The sequence below is a fragment of the Chelonia mydas genome, chromosome 10 (assembly GCF_015237465.2).
Source record: "Chelonia mydas isolate rCheMyd1 chromosome 10, rCheMyd1.pri.v2, whole genome shotgun sequence".
In the NCBI taxonomy this organism is placed as follows: Eukaryota; Metazoa; Chordata; order Testudines; family Cheloniidae; genus Chelonia; species Chelonia mydas.
The window spans coordinates 59790697-59811835 of NC_051250.2; the positions used below are offsets into that span (position 1 = coordinate 59790697).

A 21139-nucleotide genomic window follows, 5' to 3' on the forward strand; every position below is an offset into this window, starting at 1 on the left:
ACAGTAATTCGATGTGTTCTTTTGTGCTCTTCTGGGAACAGAATGAAGCTTTACAAACTTCAGCAATAGTCCTGCACTGGGATCTGCTAGTGTAGATACTTATACCTGTATGGAGTCTCATTGGCTTCATTAGCACTCCAAAGAATCTGTGCATTTCAGGACCACGACATAAATATTTAGCCTTCTTTGGAGCTGTACCATGAGTATCTGAATCTCTGCACAAAATATGTGGCATGGTATCCTGGTTCCACTGACGTCAACAGCAACACTCCGATTGGCTTCAACAGGGCCAGGATTTTACCCATGGTTTTTTTGGTCTGACAGCAATATAATCTTATGGAGTGTCGCTTGCAGCAAATGAGACTTGAATTTAATAACTTTAGATACTCCCCCTCCTAGCTGGAGAATGCTTTTACTATATTAATAAGGCATTGCTGTAGTGATATTTGTATCCTTGCACTGCATGAATAAACATGCGATAAAGATATTTTTCTATAAAAATATTCATCCAAAAGGGTGCTCAGCTGAAAGGTCTGTATAAACCAATGCAGAAACTATAGAAAGGAATCTCTGAAGGCCTGACACCTCACAGATTAAACGTAGCAGCTGCTGGATGTGCAAAGCAGCACTAAGCACTAGTCTAGGGCAAGCAACTAAGTTCTACAACTGCAATTGGAAGCGGCACTTAGGTAGGTAAAAAATCACTCAGGAGTTGGAACCTGGCCATAGGGTGAGCATTGAAGGGTAAGTACTGGCCAGTAATGACTCTGCATAACGTGTGATATCTAATAAGGACACAGCATAAGGAGTACCTATACTGTAGGGACATTGTAATACCAAATCTCTTTCCTGCAGTAATACAATTTTTTATAAAAAGGACTTACTCCATCTTTTTTGTCTCTTTCCAGTGCTCCATGAAGAAACTCCATTGAGACATCTTCATTTTCATCCAACCATTGAATGACAAAAGGCTCAAACCATCTAAAAATTACAACCATTGATGTTTCATGTTTGCCTTAAAATATTCATTTTATTCTGGAATATACATAGAGTTATTGCTCTTTTATGACATTAAGGGACTTTAATATTGTGATTATATATAATATCAACCATTTGGATTTTGATCTGACTTCTAAACTGTCCTCATAATTGTTTCATTCATACATTATTGCATATGGTATGCTTTGGATTTGCATGTATAAACTCAGTTTTGGCAGCTGCAAAAATGGAGTTTTGAAAGATGTCACACTCAGTATTAGAGTTGCAAATATGATCCTTTTATTTTGGCCAATTTTAATTATTAAATAGCATTACAATTTGTTATTTAACTGCTTTCACATCATAAGCATTAATTCTGCTAAAACACTAATTGCTATAAATGGGAGTTGTATGTGCCTTTTATGGAGAAGGGCTTGCCCCTTAGACAGTAACATTAAAATAAATACCAAATTTGTGTATATCTAGAGAACCAGCATATGGGCTGCATTAGTAGGAGCATTGCCAGCAGATTGAGGGAAGTGATTATTTTCCTCTATTCGGCACTGGTGAGGCCACATCTGGAGTATTGTGTCCAGTTTTGGACCCCCCACTACAGAGAAGATTTGGACAAATTGGAGAGAGTCCAGCGGAGGGCAACGAAAATGATTCGGGGGTTGGGGCACATGACTTACGAGGAGAGGATGAGGGAACTGGGCTTATTTAGTCTGCAGAAGAGAAGACTGAGGGGGGATTTGATAGCTGCTTTCAACTACCTGAAAGGGGGTTCCAGAGAGGATAGATCTAGACTGTTCCCAGTGGTGGCAGATGACAGAACAAGAAGCAATGGTCTCAAGTTGCAGTGGGGGAGTTCTAGGTTGGATATTAGGAAAAACTATTTCACTAGGAGGGTGGTGAAGCACTGGAATGGGTTACCTGGGGAGGTGGTGGAATCTCCATCTTTAGAGGTTTTTAAGGCCTGGCTTGACAAAGCACTGGCTGGGATGATTTAGTTGGGCTTGGTCCTTTTTTGAGCAGGGGGTTGGACTAGATGACCTCCTGATGTCTCTTCCAACCCTAATCTTCTATGATTCTATGAATATGTATATAAACATATGGGGCCCCATAACCTCCTCCCACAGTTGAAAATATAGGAAGGAATTCTGAGCAAAGACAGCTTTAAAGGTTCTCTCCTAGAGTTCCTTTCTTATCAATTTATTGGGAGTTTCTCAATCCCACAGAATTGGCCATGAGATCTCCCTTCATCCTGGAAGCATTTTGAATCATACTACTAAGGGAGCTTTCAGGCTGTGGCTGCCCCTAAAGTCCTTGCAGTGGGGGCTCTCAATAGCAAAGATAAAGAGGCTGTATTATCTTTTCTAAGGAATCTCTATGGGGCTGGAGGAGGATGATCTATTTCTCCTCTGTTTCCTCCCCAACCAAGCAGGATTGGGGACATCATGCACAGATCAAGGTGCATGTGCGTGTGAGCTTCTATTGTCTGATAATTAGAAAGTGTCTTTTATCAAGAATGATTCCACTGGTTTTTTGTTTTCTTAGCATATGTTTGGATTCTTACTAATAATGGGATAAGCTGGAGGTAGTTTTACTTTGGTAAAACCTCAGCTGTGGTATATTTTATTTGCAGTGTTGGATTTATGGTCTATGGAAACCAATGACAGACCCCAAACTTTCTGAGGCAAGTTATTGGAATTCTAAAAATCAGAAGACATAGGACCAAAAATGTGAATTAACTGCAGCAAGAGAGAAGAAAAGAGAAGCAGCAGAAGAAAATTAGTCATATGGAATAAAGCCTTTTATTGCTCTTATTGCCCATTAGTACTGTATCTTACTCCAGGTTTTGACAAGAAATGACTATAATGACAAATAACTAATACTGTTGCCATACCCACATTTTCTGCCATCCTCTGGCCTTAGGATTTTGCCATTTGTGAAACCCTTCTATTAAATACTATTGTTGAATAAACACATTAATCTGAAATGGTTAACAATTTTTAAAATATCTGGTATAACTTATTTTTGGGAATAAAGAATTAAGGGGGAAATGTGTGCAGAGTATAGAGAAAGGGTTATTAGTGCTGCTTAGCTTAAATGCACTCTGCTTTTAGTGGTATAATGGATAAATATTTAAAGAAAATAAAACTTAACAAGCAGAGCACAAACTCAGGGGAAATTCTCCCCACTACTTACAGAGAATACTCGGGCACTGCTTCCTGGAAGGCAGGGAGTTCTCGCACATACTCATTATAAAACCATTTCACTTTGAAGTGCAAATTCATATAATCTGTGCTCTTGCATAACCGCTGCTTTTCATGTTCTATAGAATAGAGAAAATAAAAACATTTCATAAACTTCTGATTGTAAATAACATTCTTGTGTCTCAATGCACTTTCTAACGTTACTAGCACTAATGAAATAAATTATACAGTACTTGCATCTGAGGGCAAGCGGTCTAATTTCTCAGACAAACTCAGCACCCATAGTTTCAACTGTGGCTTCTCAGCATCCCTGGAAAATGTCAGGCCACAAATTATGTAAAACATTTTGAAGCCCCCATCACTGAAATGATCTTTAGCTATTTGTGAAGTAAAGAGAATACTTTCACAGAGTAAGTAGAATGCTGTAGTGTCTTGCAAAAGTGAAGAATGAAGATTCAATAAAAGAAGGAGAATATTCTAATAGTGTATATATCAAACTCTCTTCCCTTATTCTGATTCCTCTTAGAGTGGTATGAAGTGCATTGGAAAAGAAGATAGACAAGAAATAAAAATATAGCCATGAGATAAACAAATGAAAATAATAGCTAGCCATAACTATTGGAAAAGTCTGAAGAAGTGACTCTGTAGCTCTAAACAGATTGCACTTATAGTGTGTACTTAAAAAGGAGTACTTGTGGCACCTTAGAGACTAACCGATTTATTTGAGCATAAGCTTTTGTGAGCTACAGCTCACTTCATCGGATGAATTCAGTGGAAAATACAGCGAGGAGATTTATATACACACAGAACATGAAAAAACGGGTGTTATCATACACACTGTAAGCAGAGTGATCACTTAAGATGAGCTATTACCAGCAGGAGAGAGGGGTAGTGGGAAGAAGAAGACACCCCCACAACTCTTAATATATTTGATTTTTTTTCATCCTCTGCACCACCAATTGAAGAGCCATTTTGATAGTGTTATTATTTAAAATTTGGTGCCTCCACCTGCCTACATATTCCTATCCAGGGATGTAAGAGGGGGAAGTTTCTCCCAATACACAGAACAGCTAGAAGATGTATTTGACTCTGGTAGCAATTTTTGTCAGTATCTCAGTTGTGCAGAAATTATATTACAGTAGGGGAGTGGAATGTTTGTTGCTTGTAAACTCCATTTACTTACAGCATTTCAATTTCATGAAAAGCACAGGTAAAGTTGTGCCTTTCCAGGGATCACCTTACACCTGGGCCCAGCAAGCAGGCTTTGCATGTGGCCATTTTCTATTTTTTTTAAACCACATTCCAACTCTGTATTCGGATTTTGGAATAAAGGGCCTCTGTCTACAGATATTTTGGAAGTTTCAAAAATTCGAACACCTCCCCCTCCTCCCACCGTTTCAGGTAAATCAAAAAGTTTCACTTAGATATGGAAGCTTTTTCATTTAAAACTTTTTAAAATAAAATTGAAGGAAAGTTCTAAATGAAAAGTGGTTTCAAACAGAAAATTCTAAATGTTTAGACTGAAACAATTAAGTGAAATGGATGCAAACTTGTGAAATGTTTTGGTTCACCTGAAACTGCATTTTTCACTGTAAAAAAAAAAATTTACCCAGCTCTACTTCCACCACCTGAGAATGTCACTACTTGATAGTTGCAAAAACTGTAATAATCCTAACTTTAGACATATGTAAAAGCTATTTTGAAGGCAATCCACTTTAGTAATAATGCTGATGTGTGGTCCACCTAAACAACAAGGGAATGCAAGAGAACACCAGGTGTGGGGGGACGTGGAACTTTTTACTGTGGATGAAAGAACCATGAAATGCATTCCTTCACCTCCCACCAGCTGTGCACTGAAGGACTGTGCCATCAAACAGGGAGTCAGAGAATGAACAATTAGCTTATGGCAATTTCGTATACTGTCAAAATGTTTCCATTCCAAGGAATGGGTAAGAGCTTAAGATCATTACCGATACACTTCATGTATGGATTTCATGTAAAATACTGACAAGCTGTAGTTATTAAAGGAAGGACAAGTTCCTTTTTATGAATAAAGCACGTACAAATTTCCTTTAAAAATAAACTCTGCAATTGCATAATATCCAAAGCTAGTACCTGTGTTCTGTTGCCTCAGGCAAACTAGCAAATCTCTGTGCCAGCCCACAGTTTTCTGTCAATCGTATTTTGCTGTCCTAGACTACCACCCATAGCAGAGTGAGCCACTAGCAGTTACAAATCATCTAGTTATCCAAACAGTTCCCTATTTTTGCTCTACCTCTTTGCCACTGCAAAAATGTAGAAAACCTCAGAGTTTGATTTTTTTAAAACAAGCCAGAGAGAGAGAGAGAGAGAGAGAGAGATTTTTGAGTGTGACTTGACTTCATATTAACGTCTCTCCATACAGTTACCCAGCCAACACTTTAAAGATGAAAATAAAACAAACTAGAAAACGTTACATTTGACGAATTGCAAGGACAGATTCAAATACAGACTCTTAACTGTTACTATGATTTCAGTGCTTATACTAACCCAACCATGATAAGCAAAATTGATGAGAATGTAAGTGTTGGTTTCACACAGTCCAGTAGAGTTTAAATGATTCTTTAACATTTATTTAGTAGCCATATCTACTGCATATTTAATTTTGACAACTAACATTCAAATCTCTCATTAAATTTACAAAATAAAACATTTAATTAGTTCCTTGAACTGCTGCATAATAATTTTGTATACAATTTCATCTCTGGAATGTAAATAAGCCTAACCTTCAGTGCTACGAATATTTTACCACAAGGATAAAAATGCTTTATAAAAATTATGTTATCTAAAAACTATTTGTGAAGAGAACTCACTCCACCTTTTCTTGTATGTTCCCAAAGTTCCCTGAGGAAACTCACTGACACATCTTTGCACTAAGAAAACAATTTAAAAATGTATCTCAGTTTTTAAAAGGCATCATTGGCTCAATGAACGCTGGAAATGGAACAGTAGAAATCACCAGGAGCTCATCTCCCAATATGCAATAAAACAGTCAAAGGAAAGAAAGTCTTTAGATTCAGCAGGACAGATGCCCAGGGCACTAACAAATTCACGGTCCATTTTCGTCAATTTTACGGTTATAGGAGTTTAAAAATCATAAAATGTCATGATTTCAGCTATTTAAATCTGAAATTTCATGGTGGTGTAATTGTAATCCAAAAAGGATTTGCATGTGTGGGGAGGGGGAGGGGGTCCGCAAGGTTATTGTGGGGCGGGGTTGTGGTACTGCAGCAGCAGCGCAGACATAAGGGTGGTATGGCATGGCATTACCACCCTTAGTTCTGCACTGCTGTTGATGGGGCGCTGCCTTTGGAGCTGGGCACCCGGCCAACAGCTGCCACTCTCTGGCCACCCAGCTCTGAAGTCAGTGCAGAAGTTAGAGTGGCAATACTGCAATCCCCCTACAATAACCTTGCCACCCCCCTGCAACTCCCTTTTGGGTCAGGACCCCCAATTTGAGAAACATTGGTCCCTGCCCTGAAATCTGTATAGTATAGGGTAAAAGCAGACAAAGGAGCAGATTTCATGGGGAGAGACCAGATTTCACAGCCCGTGATGTGTTTTTCATGGCCATGGATTTGGTAGGGCCCTACAGATACCAAATAAACACACTGGCATACACTGAAGGGAAGTGAGTCCCAGAGATGCCCTGCCTCTCCTTCTCTTGAAATTATACCAACAGATGGTCAGCTGTTCCATACTCACCAATCTTTGTTACTGTGATTAGATACAAACAGAAATGGGTCCAAGTCAAAAAGCATGGACATGGATCCAAACTTCCACAACATTTGTGTGTGTAGGTCCAGGGTGTTAATTGAGCCCATTATAGAGATGGGGCTGGCACTAAAGTTTCAGACTAGGGGCCCAATTTATAAAGGTATTTAGGCATTTCAAATGCAAATAGGTACATAACCTGCTTTGTACACAATACTTAGGCACCTAACTGCCATTGAAACCTATTTTGATCTTTGGTACCTAAATACCTTTGTAAATCTGGTCCTAGATCTAAACTTCAACAAACTTCAAGATCTAGGCCCATTTTTCCATATACAACCAACAGACAGTCCCCTAGGTAGAAAATAAATCTCCAGTTATTAAAATACTTTAAAGCTACCTTATGTCTTGAAAAATATACAAAAACTTTATTCAGCTTCATCTCTTCATAAAGGAATAATGCACCAAAAACATTTTTGCCCTGTCAAAATTAATAGATAAGCTTCTAAAATACAATTAAAGTAGTTTTCTTTGCAAATTATTTGATTGGGTCCTATGTGTATAAAAGCGTCCACTGCACAATTTCAATTATAAACAGTTACAGTGGAGAGCTTATTTTTTCATCTCACTACTGTTTGCTCCAATGGTGACTTCTGTTAAGTAACCTAATTAAACTCTCTTCTATTAACTGTACAGTAGCTTGATTCTCAGGTTCTAAGTTAACATAATAAAAGCAGAAAAAAAACAGGAGAAATGCTGAGCTATTTTACAAATCTATTTTTGCTAGAAGAAAAAAAACAATCAGGAGAATACAGAGTCCAAATTAAGATGGGTTTCAGAGTAACAGCCGTGTTAGTCTGTATTCGTAAAAAGAAAAGGAGTACTTGTGGCACCTTAGAGACTAACCAGTTTATTTGAGCATGAGCTTTCGTGAGCTACAGCTCACTTCATCGGATGCATGCATCCGATGAAGTGAGCTGTAGCTCACGAAAGCTCATGCTCAAATAAACTGGTTAGTCTCTAAGGTGCCACAAGTACTCCTTTTCTTTTTACAAATTAAGATGTTTGTTTCTATTTTAGCCCTAGAACCTTGGGCAGTTTCAATAAGTACCATGTGAGATATCAAAAACTGATTGCAAAATGCACACAGTGAATTATTATATGAGAATTATACTGTAATGAATTTCAGTTAATGCCTGAATACATCTATTGTACCTATCAAAGGACTGAAGATGTAGCTGCTAACACAGAGGCATCACATCACTTTGAGTAGAATACTGCCTAGATTCGATTAAGACAGACTGGAAGTCAGCACAGTCTGTTGGGCCTCTTGTGAATCTGGTCAGGATAGGCAGATAGTTTGGGGGAGGAAGAAGGTGGAAGAGGCCAGGAGACCTTGAGGAGAATTGGGGTCATTTGCAGGCCTGCTAAAGGAAGGTTGGGTGGGATAAAGGCCTCTCAGTGGCAGTATATCTCATACATTCCAACTCCTTGCCTTTTGTCTTCAATGTCAAGGCCTTTTGTCTCCCACTACTCTGCTTGCCTGTGTATTCTCTCACACTGCCACCTGGGTATGGAAATGAACTCCCTGAGCCCATGTGCCATGCAACTGTGTTTATCCCCCAACCAAAAACTTTCCTGCTGCTCCCCATTTCTCAGACAACTTAATTAAAATAAAAGGGGAACTAGCACCATGTATACATTACACAAGCAATTAATCTCCTGACAGGTATTGTGCTAATTTAATTGTCCCTAATCCTTCTGTTTGCCTATGTTTAGGCTACAGCATGTCCAATTTAGGGTTGGATTGTCTCTAGTACACAGTGTGTGGGAGAAGGCTTTATGTAGAGTCTAGAGAGCTGCAGAGAGTCCAGAGACAATCACAGACCCTGTGCAAGAGTGCCGAGACTCCCTCTGTGTATGCCAAGGATGAACATTGCCCAAAAGGAGACAGGGAAAGGTGGGGTTATGGCCTCTTTATGTTGTGCCCAGCCTACTTAGCAGGCCTGGTACACAGGAGGAGGCTGTGCCATTCTTAAAGATGATGCAGAATACACCCTAGCTCAGGGCACCATGGAGTATATTTTGCATGATACTTCTCTGAGTTCTAATTGTGGTGGAGCACCTCGGCAGAGTCCCCTAAAGGTAGGGCTGTGTCCATCTGGCACAGTGCAGTTCTTGGATTTGCAAACTACTCAGAGCAGGGACCTATCCTCTTTACTTTGTCTGTAAAGAGCCAAGCACACCTACCATCTGACCCTGTAGAAACAAGGGATAGTTATAATAATTGATTATTATGATTTGGCAGTCCAGCTGTTCAGAGACACTTGCATGCTCATCAACATTTGAATGCTTATATAAAAATATGGGTGCTGATGTAAACTGACCCTCCAAGTCCAGAAATCTAAACCCTACTAGAATTTCTCTGGAAAGCTGCCACCATCGTCAGCATAAGTAATGGCAGGAACGTTTGTATAGACACAGCACAGGTGTTTTCCCCACAGTGTCATCTATTCTGATGACAGCAGCTCTGGATGCCAGTGAAATAAAAACATCCATTCTTGTCTACCCTAGTACTCCCACCACTGCTCTCAACTTGTGCAGCAATGGTGAGAAATCTCCCCCGAAGTGCTAGTGAGACAGTCCTTTATGCTTTGTCTTCAAAGTAATATTCTGGATGATGGAGCACCCTGTCAGTAGAGTTTTACTGGGCAAAACTAGTCCTCAGCATATTATGGTTGCCTTAATTGCTGACAAAGTTTCTACACTACCAGCAATGTTTAAATCCTTATCAAAGATTCTACACAAAACCCATACTCTATTCCCAAAATACAGGAATACAAAGAGACATTTTTGAATCTAATACCAATGTTCTCATTAAAGTTTTGTGTATTTGATGGCTCATTCACTCAAAACACTACTTAAAGTTTGTAGTGATACTACAAGTCATGCAGATTTTTGTTCTAGAGTTAGAAATGAGCTTTTTCTAACTCCAGAGAATCTTTGTAATACCTTTCATTTACATTTAGTTATTGAAATTCAGACCTAAAATACAGTGCATTAGGAATAGGTACAACAGATCACTTTTGAATAATTGAAATTCTTTTTCTCTATTTTTTAACCGTAGAGGATACATTGTACACCAATATCACAAGATATGACTTGTAGTTAAGTTACATGCAGTAGCACATTAACAGTCAGGCAGCCTAAATACTATCACACGTCCAGATATGAAGACACTTCCCAGGGCTTCCCAACATCACTATTTTATGTCAGTGTCCACAGTATATGCTACGATAAAAGTGAGAGACTGAGAGCCGGGGGCCCACAAGCCAGCCATGATGAAGATAGATGTCACAATAGTTGCACAGTATAATTCCTTCCAATATAGCTCAATCCTGCTCTGTAATATCCTCTCGTATAGCACTGAGCTAGTCTTGAACTAAACCTGCCAACTGCAGTGTTTTTTATTTGCAGCCATGTTCATCTGTGATCACATTAGGAATATCACATTCATTTCATTTTTGAGTCAAGTCAAATGGGGTCTCCAGCAGTGGAAGCCTAATGCTAATCACCTTTTTGTTTTGGAAGTGCTGTGAAATGTTCCTAGTAGTGCAGTGTATCTACCAAGCAATTTATTTGTTCACTGAGATGTGTAAGGGTGACATGCTCACTTCCCATTAGAGCTAATGGCACATTATCCCCAGGTAACTCAATCCCCAGGTAACCCAGCTTTTCAGCTTGCAGGCCAAACACGGTATTTCAAAAAGGTCAAGCGGCCATATACAACATTTTGGAGCAGATTATCTGCCTTATTTTGCTCACATCCCTGCTGGGAATTCTCCTGGAGTGGGGGAGTCCCCACTGGGCATAGTGCTGGTGTACCTGGCTCCTATAGCTCCCTCCCTGCAGCCATTGGTGCATGCTGACTGGAGAACATTTTGCTCTGACGATCCCAGATTGGAGACCACAGCCAGCTGGTGCAAATTAGAGCAACACCTAGGCTACCACTACCTAACCTTGTTGTTGTAAACAGCTGAAACATTTTTGCTAAAACATCCAAACAAAATTCAACCTGAGGCAGAGAGCAAGCATGGATAATTTCAGACCAAACAATTAAAGTTAAGCTAAATGACTGAAAACAAGGGCTTACAGTGGAAACTGTTAAGCAACCTAATCCAAACTTTGTTAGCAGGTCCATCTAAAATAAGGCCTTGTGAAAGCCATTTTGTGGGGGGCAGAGGAGTTCTAAAACAGGCTTTCCTTTGGTTGAAAAACAATGGGATTAAATGATTTGCAATAGTTTGTGATCCCTCAAAGCAATAGTTTGAGAAAAGCCACAAAACCTTGAATTCAGTGAAGGCCATCTATCTCCATTGTGAGATCATTCAAAATATACACAATTAAGGAGAACGTTCAGTGCTCTTTAGATCAGCTCCTCCATTTAAAATGATCTGTCAATTTGTTGATCAGTGTTGTTCACCGTTGATATATGTTCCAGTAAGTTAACCAAGGTATCAGTTTCTTGAAAATATTTAAACTCATATATAGCCTCAAATTTATCTTTTTTTGCGTTCCACACAATAAAATAGTATGAAATTATATAAGATTGACAATAGTTTAAACTTTTGTTTTGTTTTGTTGGTTTATAGCAAACTGGTATAGCTGATAACATTAAGAGACAACACTGAGTGGCAACAGAAATTCAAGTAACGTGGGACGATGCATTTAAAATCCCGCAGTATTTTCTGCTATTTCGTTGCTCACTGATTTATTTTCTGTGCATTGTTCCACTGCTGATAGCAACAATTCTAAATGGAGGGCGGGGTGCAGGGGTGGGGAGGGAGAAGACCATACAATGTTCTGCAGCACAGCCCTAGCACCACTGGATAAATAAGTCACACTGCTTACGATTGTCTTCTCATTATCAATCCACAAGCAAACAGCCCTCAGAGTGACCTTCTGAGATCACTTGTGTCCTTGCGTAGAAACTCAGTGCTAATGTTGTAATCATGATTCCAGCCCAGACACAGAGTGCTGGGAACCAAAGAGCAGTCACCTGAGTAACAAAAGCTCAAATTGCTACAGTAGCTTTATTAATGTCCTGAACTGTGGCAGTGCTTCTTTAAAAATCCCATCTGCTGAATAGCTCAGTTTTAACTTCGAAGTTTCAGTTTTTCCTTCCCATTTCCACCTAAATATTTTGAAATGTCACATTCTGCCTTCAGATTCTGCTTGAGCACTAATGGCTTCAAAGTTAATACAATGCCTCCTTGATATATTTTACAAACTGTGATTTTATGGGACTCAAGGCACAGATACTAATTTTTGACTGAGCTGTCATTGCTATTTATCTTTACAAACTTTGAGTGGCTTTGCAAATAGCACCACAATGAAAATAAAGGGTAGTAGTACAGTAATGCAACACCCACATGCTTGGTGCATACTTATATAATTGGGATTGTAAATGTGCTCAAGTGTCACTATTCTTGTCTGATAATATTCGTACATTCAATCAAGGGAAGGACTGTAATATGAACAATAAAACTACTCTGAGAGTTGTGGTTTCTCAAGCAAAACTGAGACACAGATTTAATGGTAAAAACACCAACTGTTTTGAAAATTACAAGTTTGATGAATTTTGCAGCATCTGTTGTACAAGTTTCTTTTTGCAGCTTTTGCAACAGCTGAAACAATGTTTAGACATGGCTGAATATTTATACAAGAGATGCCAGCTGGAGCCAATTTAATTTGAGACTAAAATTATCATGAGCATAAGGAAATAACTAAATCCTTGGGCTCAGCAGTGACGAGCCTTGTCTGGGTGCTAAAAAGTGGAAAAAGGTGCAAGGAGACATCCTCCTTGAGCCCCTGAGTAGGAGCCAGGCACATTCTCACTGGGAATTTCAGGCATTGCTTCCTGCTAGCTACCTGGAGAAGGTCCCAAACCCTCTTCTCTCTGTGTATCAGCTAGCAAGCTTTTGCATTGTGTACCCTCAGCGCTCAGTTCTCTGATTAGGGACGCTAGCCCCTACCACAATACAAATGATAATGATAATTCTAAAATCAAGTCTACCAAAAGGGCATGATTTTCAGAGGAACTTAACAGACAAAACTGTAATTGAGATCAATGGGAGCTGTGGATACCCAGCTCCTCTGACAGCTGGGTCTATAGTTCAATTGAAGTTTTGGAAGAAGGTTGGGATGACTTCCATTTGTACTGGGTTTTTAAAAATACACACTTACTTACCCATCCCCACCAAAAACCCCATCCAAAATCCCAAGCAATGGCATGCACAGAACTGATAACAGATAAAGAATACAGAAATATTTTCAAAATGCTTCCTTGGGCTGTTTAATGTGATAATGGGGAAGTCTGAGCTATTGTACAGGTTCCAAACTGCAAGCTGGAAGAAAAGGTTTGCACCATTGTTTTAAGCATAGCGGGATGAAAGGCACAAATTATAGGTGTCTGAACATCCCATTAGTCTTGCGCACAACACTCCCATTGACTTTAGTGTGAGTTGCATGAGCAAGACTGACCGGATAATTGGGCCACAGGATTTTTGAGTACTGTGGGAAGAGCTTTTAGGATTTCTATTGCTGCTTTAAGCACATTCATGACAGAGACATCCCAGATATGGCATGCTATACGTTATATATCAAGTGATAATTTCTCCAGTATTAGCTTGCTGAGGAAAGAGTCTAGGGTTTTTTCAGCAGCCAATAGAGATTGCAATACAACTGTCAGTGTTCTGATCTTAATGAGTTTATATGTTGAAAGTGTTTGGGCTATGACACTGAAATAATGCCTTATTAAGCAGCTCTGTTCAGTGAGACATATGACACAAAGGAAATATTACATGAACTGTTTACTAAACTGGAACAAAACCCTATTTGCTGCAAAATTCAGCTCACCTCTATTTTAACTTTAAGGGAATTGATTTATTTAGAATGGAGTTTTAAACAAATACTAAGTGGCTGCATAGCTTTTGATATGCCTGAGTTGATAAAAATTAGAATATAAACTGAAACTCTGAGACCCTTTGTATAAGTCAGAGATTTAAAACCAAACAAGATTTTATGCAATCAATTTGATATTCTGTTCAGTTTCCCTATTATCTAGGCAAACTGAGACCCAGGAGATTTTTCCACAACAGTATTCTAGCCACTGCTTTAGTAGCCAGTCACAAGTTAATTGCACGAAGGATCCCATAACTGTCTGGTTCAAAAGAATACTTCAAATCTTCTTGAACAAAAAGCACGACAACAGTTATTTTTCTGTATAAATTCCCAAGATGACTACAGACATTTTTCCTTTAATTCATGTGTATAAACATATATAAATATCAAACAAAAAAATAAAATTTGTCCAATTGCTTGTAACTCCAGCCTTTAAAATGCAAAAATAAAGTTTCAGAGATGAATAACAATGACAAAGCACATGTGATATGTATATCAAATTAATATACTTTGATAACAATCAGCTAGGGGACAAGTATTGATTGGAATGTCAATTGAGTAAATGCTACAGCATTATAGATTTCAGAGTAGCAGAGTGTTAGTCTGTATACGCAAAAAGAAAAGGAGTACTTGTGGCACCTTAGAGACTAACCAGTTTATTTGAGCATAAGCTTTCGTGAGCTACAGCTCACTTCATCGGATGCTTATGCGCAAATAAACTGGTTAGTCTCTAAGGCGCCACAAGTACTCCTTTTCTTTTTGCGAGTACTATAGATGTAGCTTGTCAAAACGGAAATGATCTATCTGGACTAAGGCTGAGCATAAGCTTGTTCAGTTTGGATTAATTGTAGGAAAAATCTTCCATCTAAATTAGGGCTGTCGATTAAACGCAGTTAACTCAGGCGATTAACTCAGAAAAATTAATCGCAATCAATCGTATTGTTAAACAATCAAATACCAATTGAAATTTATTAAATATTTTTGGATTTTTATTACATTTTCCAATATATAGATTTCTATTACAACACAGAATACAAAGTGTACAGTGCTCACTTTATGTTATTTTTACAAATATTTGCACTGTAAAAAACAAAAGAAATAGTGTTTTTCAATTCACCTCATACTAGTACTGTAGCGCAATCTCTTTATCGTTAAAGTATAACTTAAAAATGTAGGTTTTTTTGTTTCATAACTGCACTCAAAAACAAAACAATGTAAAACTTTAGAGGCTACAAGTCCACTCAGTCCTACTTCTTGTTCAGCCAATCGCTAAGACAAACATGTTTGTTTACACTTATGGGAGATACTGCTGCCTGCTTCTTATTTACAATGTCACCTGAAAGTGAGAACAGGCATTCGCATGGCACTTTTGTAGCCGGCGTTGCAAGGTATTTACATGTCAGATATGCTAAACATTCGTATGTTCCATCATGCTTTGGAAACCATTCCAGAGGACATGCGTCCATGCTGATGATGCTCATTTTAAAAAAATAATGCATTAATTAGATTTGTGGCTGAACTCCTTGGGGGAGAATTGTATGTATCCTGTTTTGTTTTACCCACATTCTGCCATATGTTTCATGTTATAGTAGTCTCGGATGATGACCCAGCACACATTCATTTTAAGAACACTTTCACTGCAGATTTGAAAAAACGCAAAGAAGGTACCAATGTGAGATTTCTAAAAATAGCTACAGCACTCAACCCAAGGTTTAAGAATCTGAAGTGCCTTTCAAAATCTGAGAGGGATGAGGCGTGGAGCATGCTTTCAGAAGTCTTAAAAGAGCAACACTCCGATGCGGAAACTACAGAACCCGAACCACCAAAAAAGAAAATCAACCTTCTGCTGGTGGCATCTGACTCAGCTGATGAAAATGAACATGCATCGGTCCACTCTGCTTTTGATCGTTATCGAGCAGAACCCATCATCAGCATGGACGCATGTCCTATGGAATGGTGGTTGAAGATGAAGGGACATATGAATCTTTAGAGCATCTGGCACGTAAATATCTTGAGACCCCAGCTATAAAAGTGCGATGAGAACACCTGTTTTCACTTTCAGCTGACATAGTAAACAAGAAGCAGGCAGCTTTATCTCCTGCAAATGTGACCAAACTTGTTTGTCGGAGCAATTGGCTGAAGTAGGACTGAGTGGACTTGTAGGCTCAAAAGTTTTACATTGTTTTATTTTTGAATGCAGCTTTTTTGTACATAATTCTACATTTGTACATTCAACTTTCATGATAAAAAGATTGCTACAGTACTTGTATGAGGTGAATTGAAAAATACTATTTCTTTTGTTTTTTACAGTGCAAATATTTGTAATAAAAATAAATATAAAGTGAGGACGGTACACTTTGTATTCTGTGTTGTAATTGAAATCAATATATTTGAAAATGTAGAAAACATCCAAAAATATTTAAATAAATGGTATTCTATTATTGTTTAGCATCACGATTAATCGCGATTAATTTTTTTAATCACTTGACAGCCCTAATTTAAATTCATGCACTATGCTTAACTATATTGACATTGCTGCAGATTTATTTGCACTCAGTTACTTATCCACTCTCAAGGGTATCAACTATACATATTCTGTCACTAAAAAATGAAGGGCCTGCTTTTTTCAGAACATTCTGCCTCATGCCTTGGGCTGTGATCTCGTCAGATGATATTAGCTAAGCATGGCTCCGCAGGATCAGTGGTAGAGTGGGAGACCCTAAAGAGGTGCTCCAAAGAATGATGCTGATTTAGCAGTTGGTGCTCCTCCCCCTGAGTCAATATGGAAGCAATGTCCCAGCATGGTGTTAAGGGGCAAACTGATCTAGAGCTGTTACTTTTTGCACAAGATATAAAAGCTAAGCTTCTGGGCCATGAAAGATCCTAAGGCATTTTCACTAGAGTAAGGAAGTTAGCTATAGTGCCTTAGCCAAATTCCAATTTGGGTAATAACATTATGGCTACAGAATCTAAGCTTTCCCCTGCAGTTTCCATTACTTACAATACTTTTTCTGAACTTCTCATCCTTAAGTGGTGTGAAGTATTGACCTGCATTGTTAAATAACTTGGAATATAGAAAATGCCATACTAGGTCAGACCAGTGATCCATCTAGTGTGGTATCTTGTCTCCAATAGTGGCTAGAATCAGCTCCTTCACAGAAAGTGCAAGAAACTCTGTGGTAGACAATTAGGGGATAATCTGCCATCACAGCAAATTTCCATGGGAAAATCACCATATACCAAACAAGGCCTGAATGCATTTCAGGATTGAATGAAATGAGTCCTGTAGACATAGAGGCAAATTCTGACCTTGTATAAATGAGTGCAAATACTGAAATAAACAGTATTGCATCCCTGAAACCAGGCCTGAATTTAGAGCACAGTATTTGCAAAATGGTTCAAAAGAGTGATGTGCCTTAAGATACCATTAAAAGGAAGATTACATTGTTATAGGATTATAATACTACTAATAAAAGCAATATGGAGCAGAAGATCTTATTGTTACTCAATTAACTGCAGGTGATTTTTCTTAAAAGATCACTTTCAATAAGGAGTTGATAGATCCTCCCACCTCTGGATGGATAAGGGATATTTCATATATACTGTAGTCCTAAACAGACTAGATGGACTTACAAACTAAAGCACCACAAGCATCCAGGAAAAGTATGTTTTTCTCTCTGTAATTTATAGCCCAAATATTTGAGTCATAGATTATTAAATTCATTGAAGCAATAGTATGTAGTCTACAAGAGTTTACTAAAATTATTTATTTGTAATACAGTAGAGCCCGTAGGCTCCAGCCAGGGTCTGAAACAATAAAGAAATCATAAAAAGGAGCTTTAAAAAGACAATCTGGACTGCTCGGTGGATTAGTCACGGGTTCAAGTCTTGTTCTGGTCACTAGCAACTGAACATTATTAGCAACATCTGAATCTTGTTTAGTGACCTGTAGAAATCTATTGTCAGTCTCAATTCAGTTCCCAGTTTGTGCACAAGTTTCCCTATCACAAAATCCACAGCCACAATTGGCATTAACTGACATGGCTGTTGGCACATTAGCTGGCAAGGAGTATCTGCAGAGAAGCCAAGTACAGAAAAAGTCACACAGACTGAATTATGCTCTCACTCTTGGTCATCCAGGTACATGGAAGGGGAAAACTTGTAGTCCTGCAGCTTGTTTGTATCACTTGATTCTATTGTTTGGATGAATAGAGGATTGCAGTCTCCAGGGATGTCAATCCAGTTCACACAAAACCACAGAACTCTGCATTTGCCCTCTGGAAGGGGAGCTGAAGTGACTACACAGGAGTGTCCGTGTGCCCCCAGAGCAGGGCTCAGTGCCAGCCTCAAACAAACAACAGTGGTGTCTGATACTATGGAGATACTCAGGTAGCAGGGCAATGAGCATTGTATAAATTTGTAGAGAGAGATATATATAGAGAGAGCAGTGGTTCCCAAACTTGTTCCGCCGCTTGTTCAGGGAAAGCCCCTGGTGGGCCAGGCCAGTTTGTTTGTTTTCCTGCGGTTCACTGCTCCAGGCCAATGGGAGCTGCTGGAAGTGGCGGCCAGTACGTCCCTTGGTCCGCACCACTTCCCGCAGCCCCCATTGGCTGGAGCAGCGAACTGTGGCCACTGGGAGCCGCGATCGGCCGAACTTGCAGACGCGGCAGGTAAACAAACCGGCCCGGCCCATCAGGGGCTTTCCCTGAACAAGCGGCGGAACAAGTTTGGGAATCACTGATATAGAGAGAGAGAGAAAGAAAGAGGAAGGGACAACAAGAAGACAAGACAAGACAAATCCAAAATTTGGGACTAAGGAGATCACTTAGCCCCATCCTAATGGCACAGAGTAGAAGCAGAAGGACTTGGCTGCTGCCCAGTGCCCAGGCCCCAGATTGGAAGGCTGCATTTTGCCTTGACAACCACACACCCATCCTTCCCTCTGCCTCTGATAACTCAAGCTTTATGCAGGGGCAGTTTCATCTTTAAAAGAATGTTACTCCTTGACAGAAGTTTTGGAACCCCAGTAACAGTACTATATGTGTTATGGGCCAATCCATATCCACCTGAAGTCAATAGAAAAACTCTGATTGACCGTTAAATTAGTTGGATCAGGCCCTAGAGGAAGCAAAACACAATAAAACAATTCACAGTTGATTTAGTAAGAAAAATATTACATTCCACAAGACACTTCATCCCAGTGTTTTTACTGTTTTCCTAAAGGCAATAGAAACCAGTGGCTATCATCTAAAATACAGGGCAGGACACAACTAATTAACAATTAAGTACAATTTAAACATTCTCTTGATAATGGCAAATATTGCCCTTTCTGAGACAGCCTGTCTCTTCAAGTCAGGATTAAAATTATGAATGTGAAATACTTATTTCTGTCATCACTGCCTGTCTAAGGTTCTAGACACTGCAGCTGAATTTGTAAGTGGGTTTGTAAGTTTCCCAAATACTTCCCAAAAATGTATTCTTCCCATCTTTCACAAGAAAGTTACACTTTGTAATAAAAACAGCAACAAGACTTTGCATTTCTACGCAGTTTTCATCCAAACATCTTTGAACTCTTCACACATGTTAATGAATTAAGCCTCACAACAGCTGTCAGAACCAATTAAGTATTATGATCCCCATTTTTACAGATGGAGAAACTAAGGCACAGAAAGGTTGAATAACTTAGACTAAAGAAATTTGCATAAGAAACTAGTATGGAAACTAGTTCTAATGCCCAGTACTGTATCATAATCACAAAAACATCTTTCTTCCCTAAATAGAGACTGAGGGCCAGATCTTTTGGCCTGCTTATGTGGCAAAGATCACTTTAAGGATCCTTCACACTCCCTTGACCCTTGGATATGACAGAGGCTGGTCTAGCCCCTGGCATATTTTAGAGCAGTATACTGTCTTCCAAGGAGGGGATATCTTCTGTTAAATTGGAACTTTTAGGGCAGCAGAATACTGATTTTTCATAATATATTTTTCTTAATGCTGCAAGAGACCATATAAAAGGAATATGCAAACATGCTACAAATGATATAATGGCTTTTTTCTACAGAAGTATTTTGCATTTTCCACTGTACTGTGTTTTTTTTCCTAGTTTTCTTGATACTATGAATTAAAAATAAAGCATTTGAAAAATAACCTCTTTTGCTGCAGATGAACTTTGACATCTTAACAACAATAATGGAATTGTGCTTCTAAAGTCCTTGTACACCCTACTGAAAATGTACCTCACTATCAATCTCATCAGATGGCCTCTTCATCAGGCATCAAATGCCACCAGTACTGAAAAAAGCATGACACTGGAGAGACTGACTTTAACTGTACATCAGACTGAAACCAACATGCATGGTTTCAAGACAGATACTAACCCAGTTCAGCATGACCTCACCCACCTGGCTATTCAAATAAACAGAGAAAAAACCCAAAACAATAAACAGGTAAAAAAGTTCAACTTCAGTATACCTTTTGCTCTTAAACATACATAGCTTTAGAGTGAAACTGTATGTGCTACAAAAGCTAAGCAAGTCAATAATATTCAAATAACATACTTGAACAAACAGTAAAAGACAAAATTCTGCCCTCAGATATACCTGGTTTTCATAGACTTCAGTGGGAACCAAGTATGTGATTTCAAGGGCAATATGTGTGATGCCCTTTTACTGCTAACAGCATTGTTGAGTCTTGTATGAATTGGCCATGGAAAGAATAAGAACATAGCATATGTTATACTGGAGCAGAACACTGGTCCATCATTTTTGATATCCTGTCTCTGGCAATGCCTGATTCTTTATGGCAAGGCACAAAGCCAAACCTTAGTGCACATAGCCAATTGTGCAATTATATTGTGGAGGAAATTTACTTATTGACATTTGATTATTCCTAACGTAGCATGGGAAGGTACCTTCAGTGTGTCACTGGTTAAGTTTTAACTAGATAGGCAATTAATGCTAAATTATGAGCACCATGATAATACCCTCTTTCTGGGAATGCTCTTCTAAAGGCCCTTTTATATACACTTGTTACTCCAGAAGAAGTGACACTAGGAAAATGAATTTAGATACAGAGAATTCTGATATGTGTTCAATAGAACTTGGTATCCTACCAAATCATATCAGTAAGATCACTTAAGGCTGAAATCTGGCATCAACTCTAGGCTTATAAGAACTACTCTAAGAATGAGTCATTTAATGTAACTAATCTCTAAAATCTTGAAATGCACT

General features: G+C 38.8%; 1 protein-coding gene across 2 annotated transcripts in view; it reads right to left on the minus strand.

The window, feature by feature from the left end:
- The window catches only part of UNC13C (unc-13 homolog C), a 448489-nt gene that overhangs the window by 98117 nt on the left and 329233 nt on the right, over positions 1-21139 (minus strand). For both annotated transcript variants that reach the window (XM_043523375.1, XM_043523376.1), the window contains 2 exons: positions 3187-3313; positions 885-981 (listed from right to left, as the gene is read on the minus strand). In XM_043523375.1, the coding sequence (XP_043379310.1) occupies positions 885-981; positions 3187-3313 (224 nt within the window). The remainder of the gene's footprint in view (positions 1-884; positions 982-3186; positions 3314-21139) is intronic.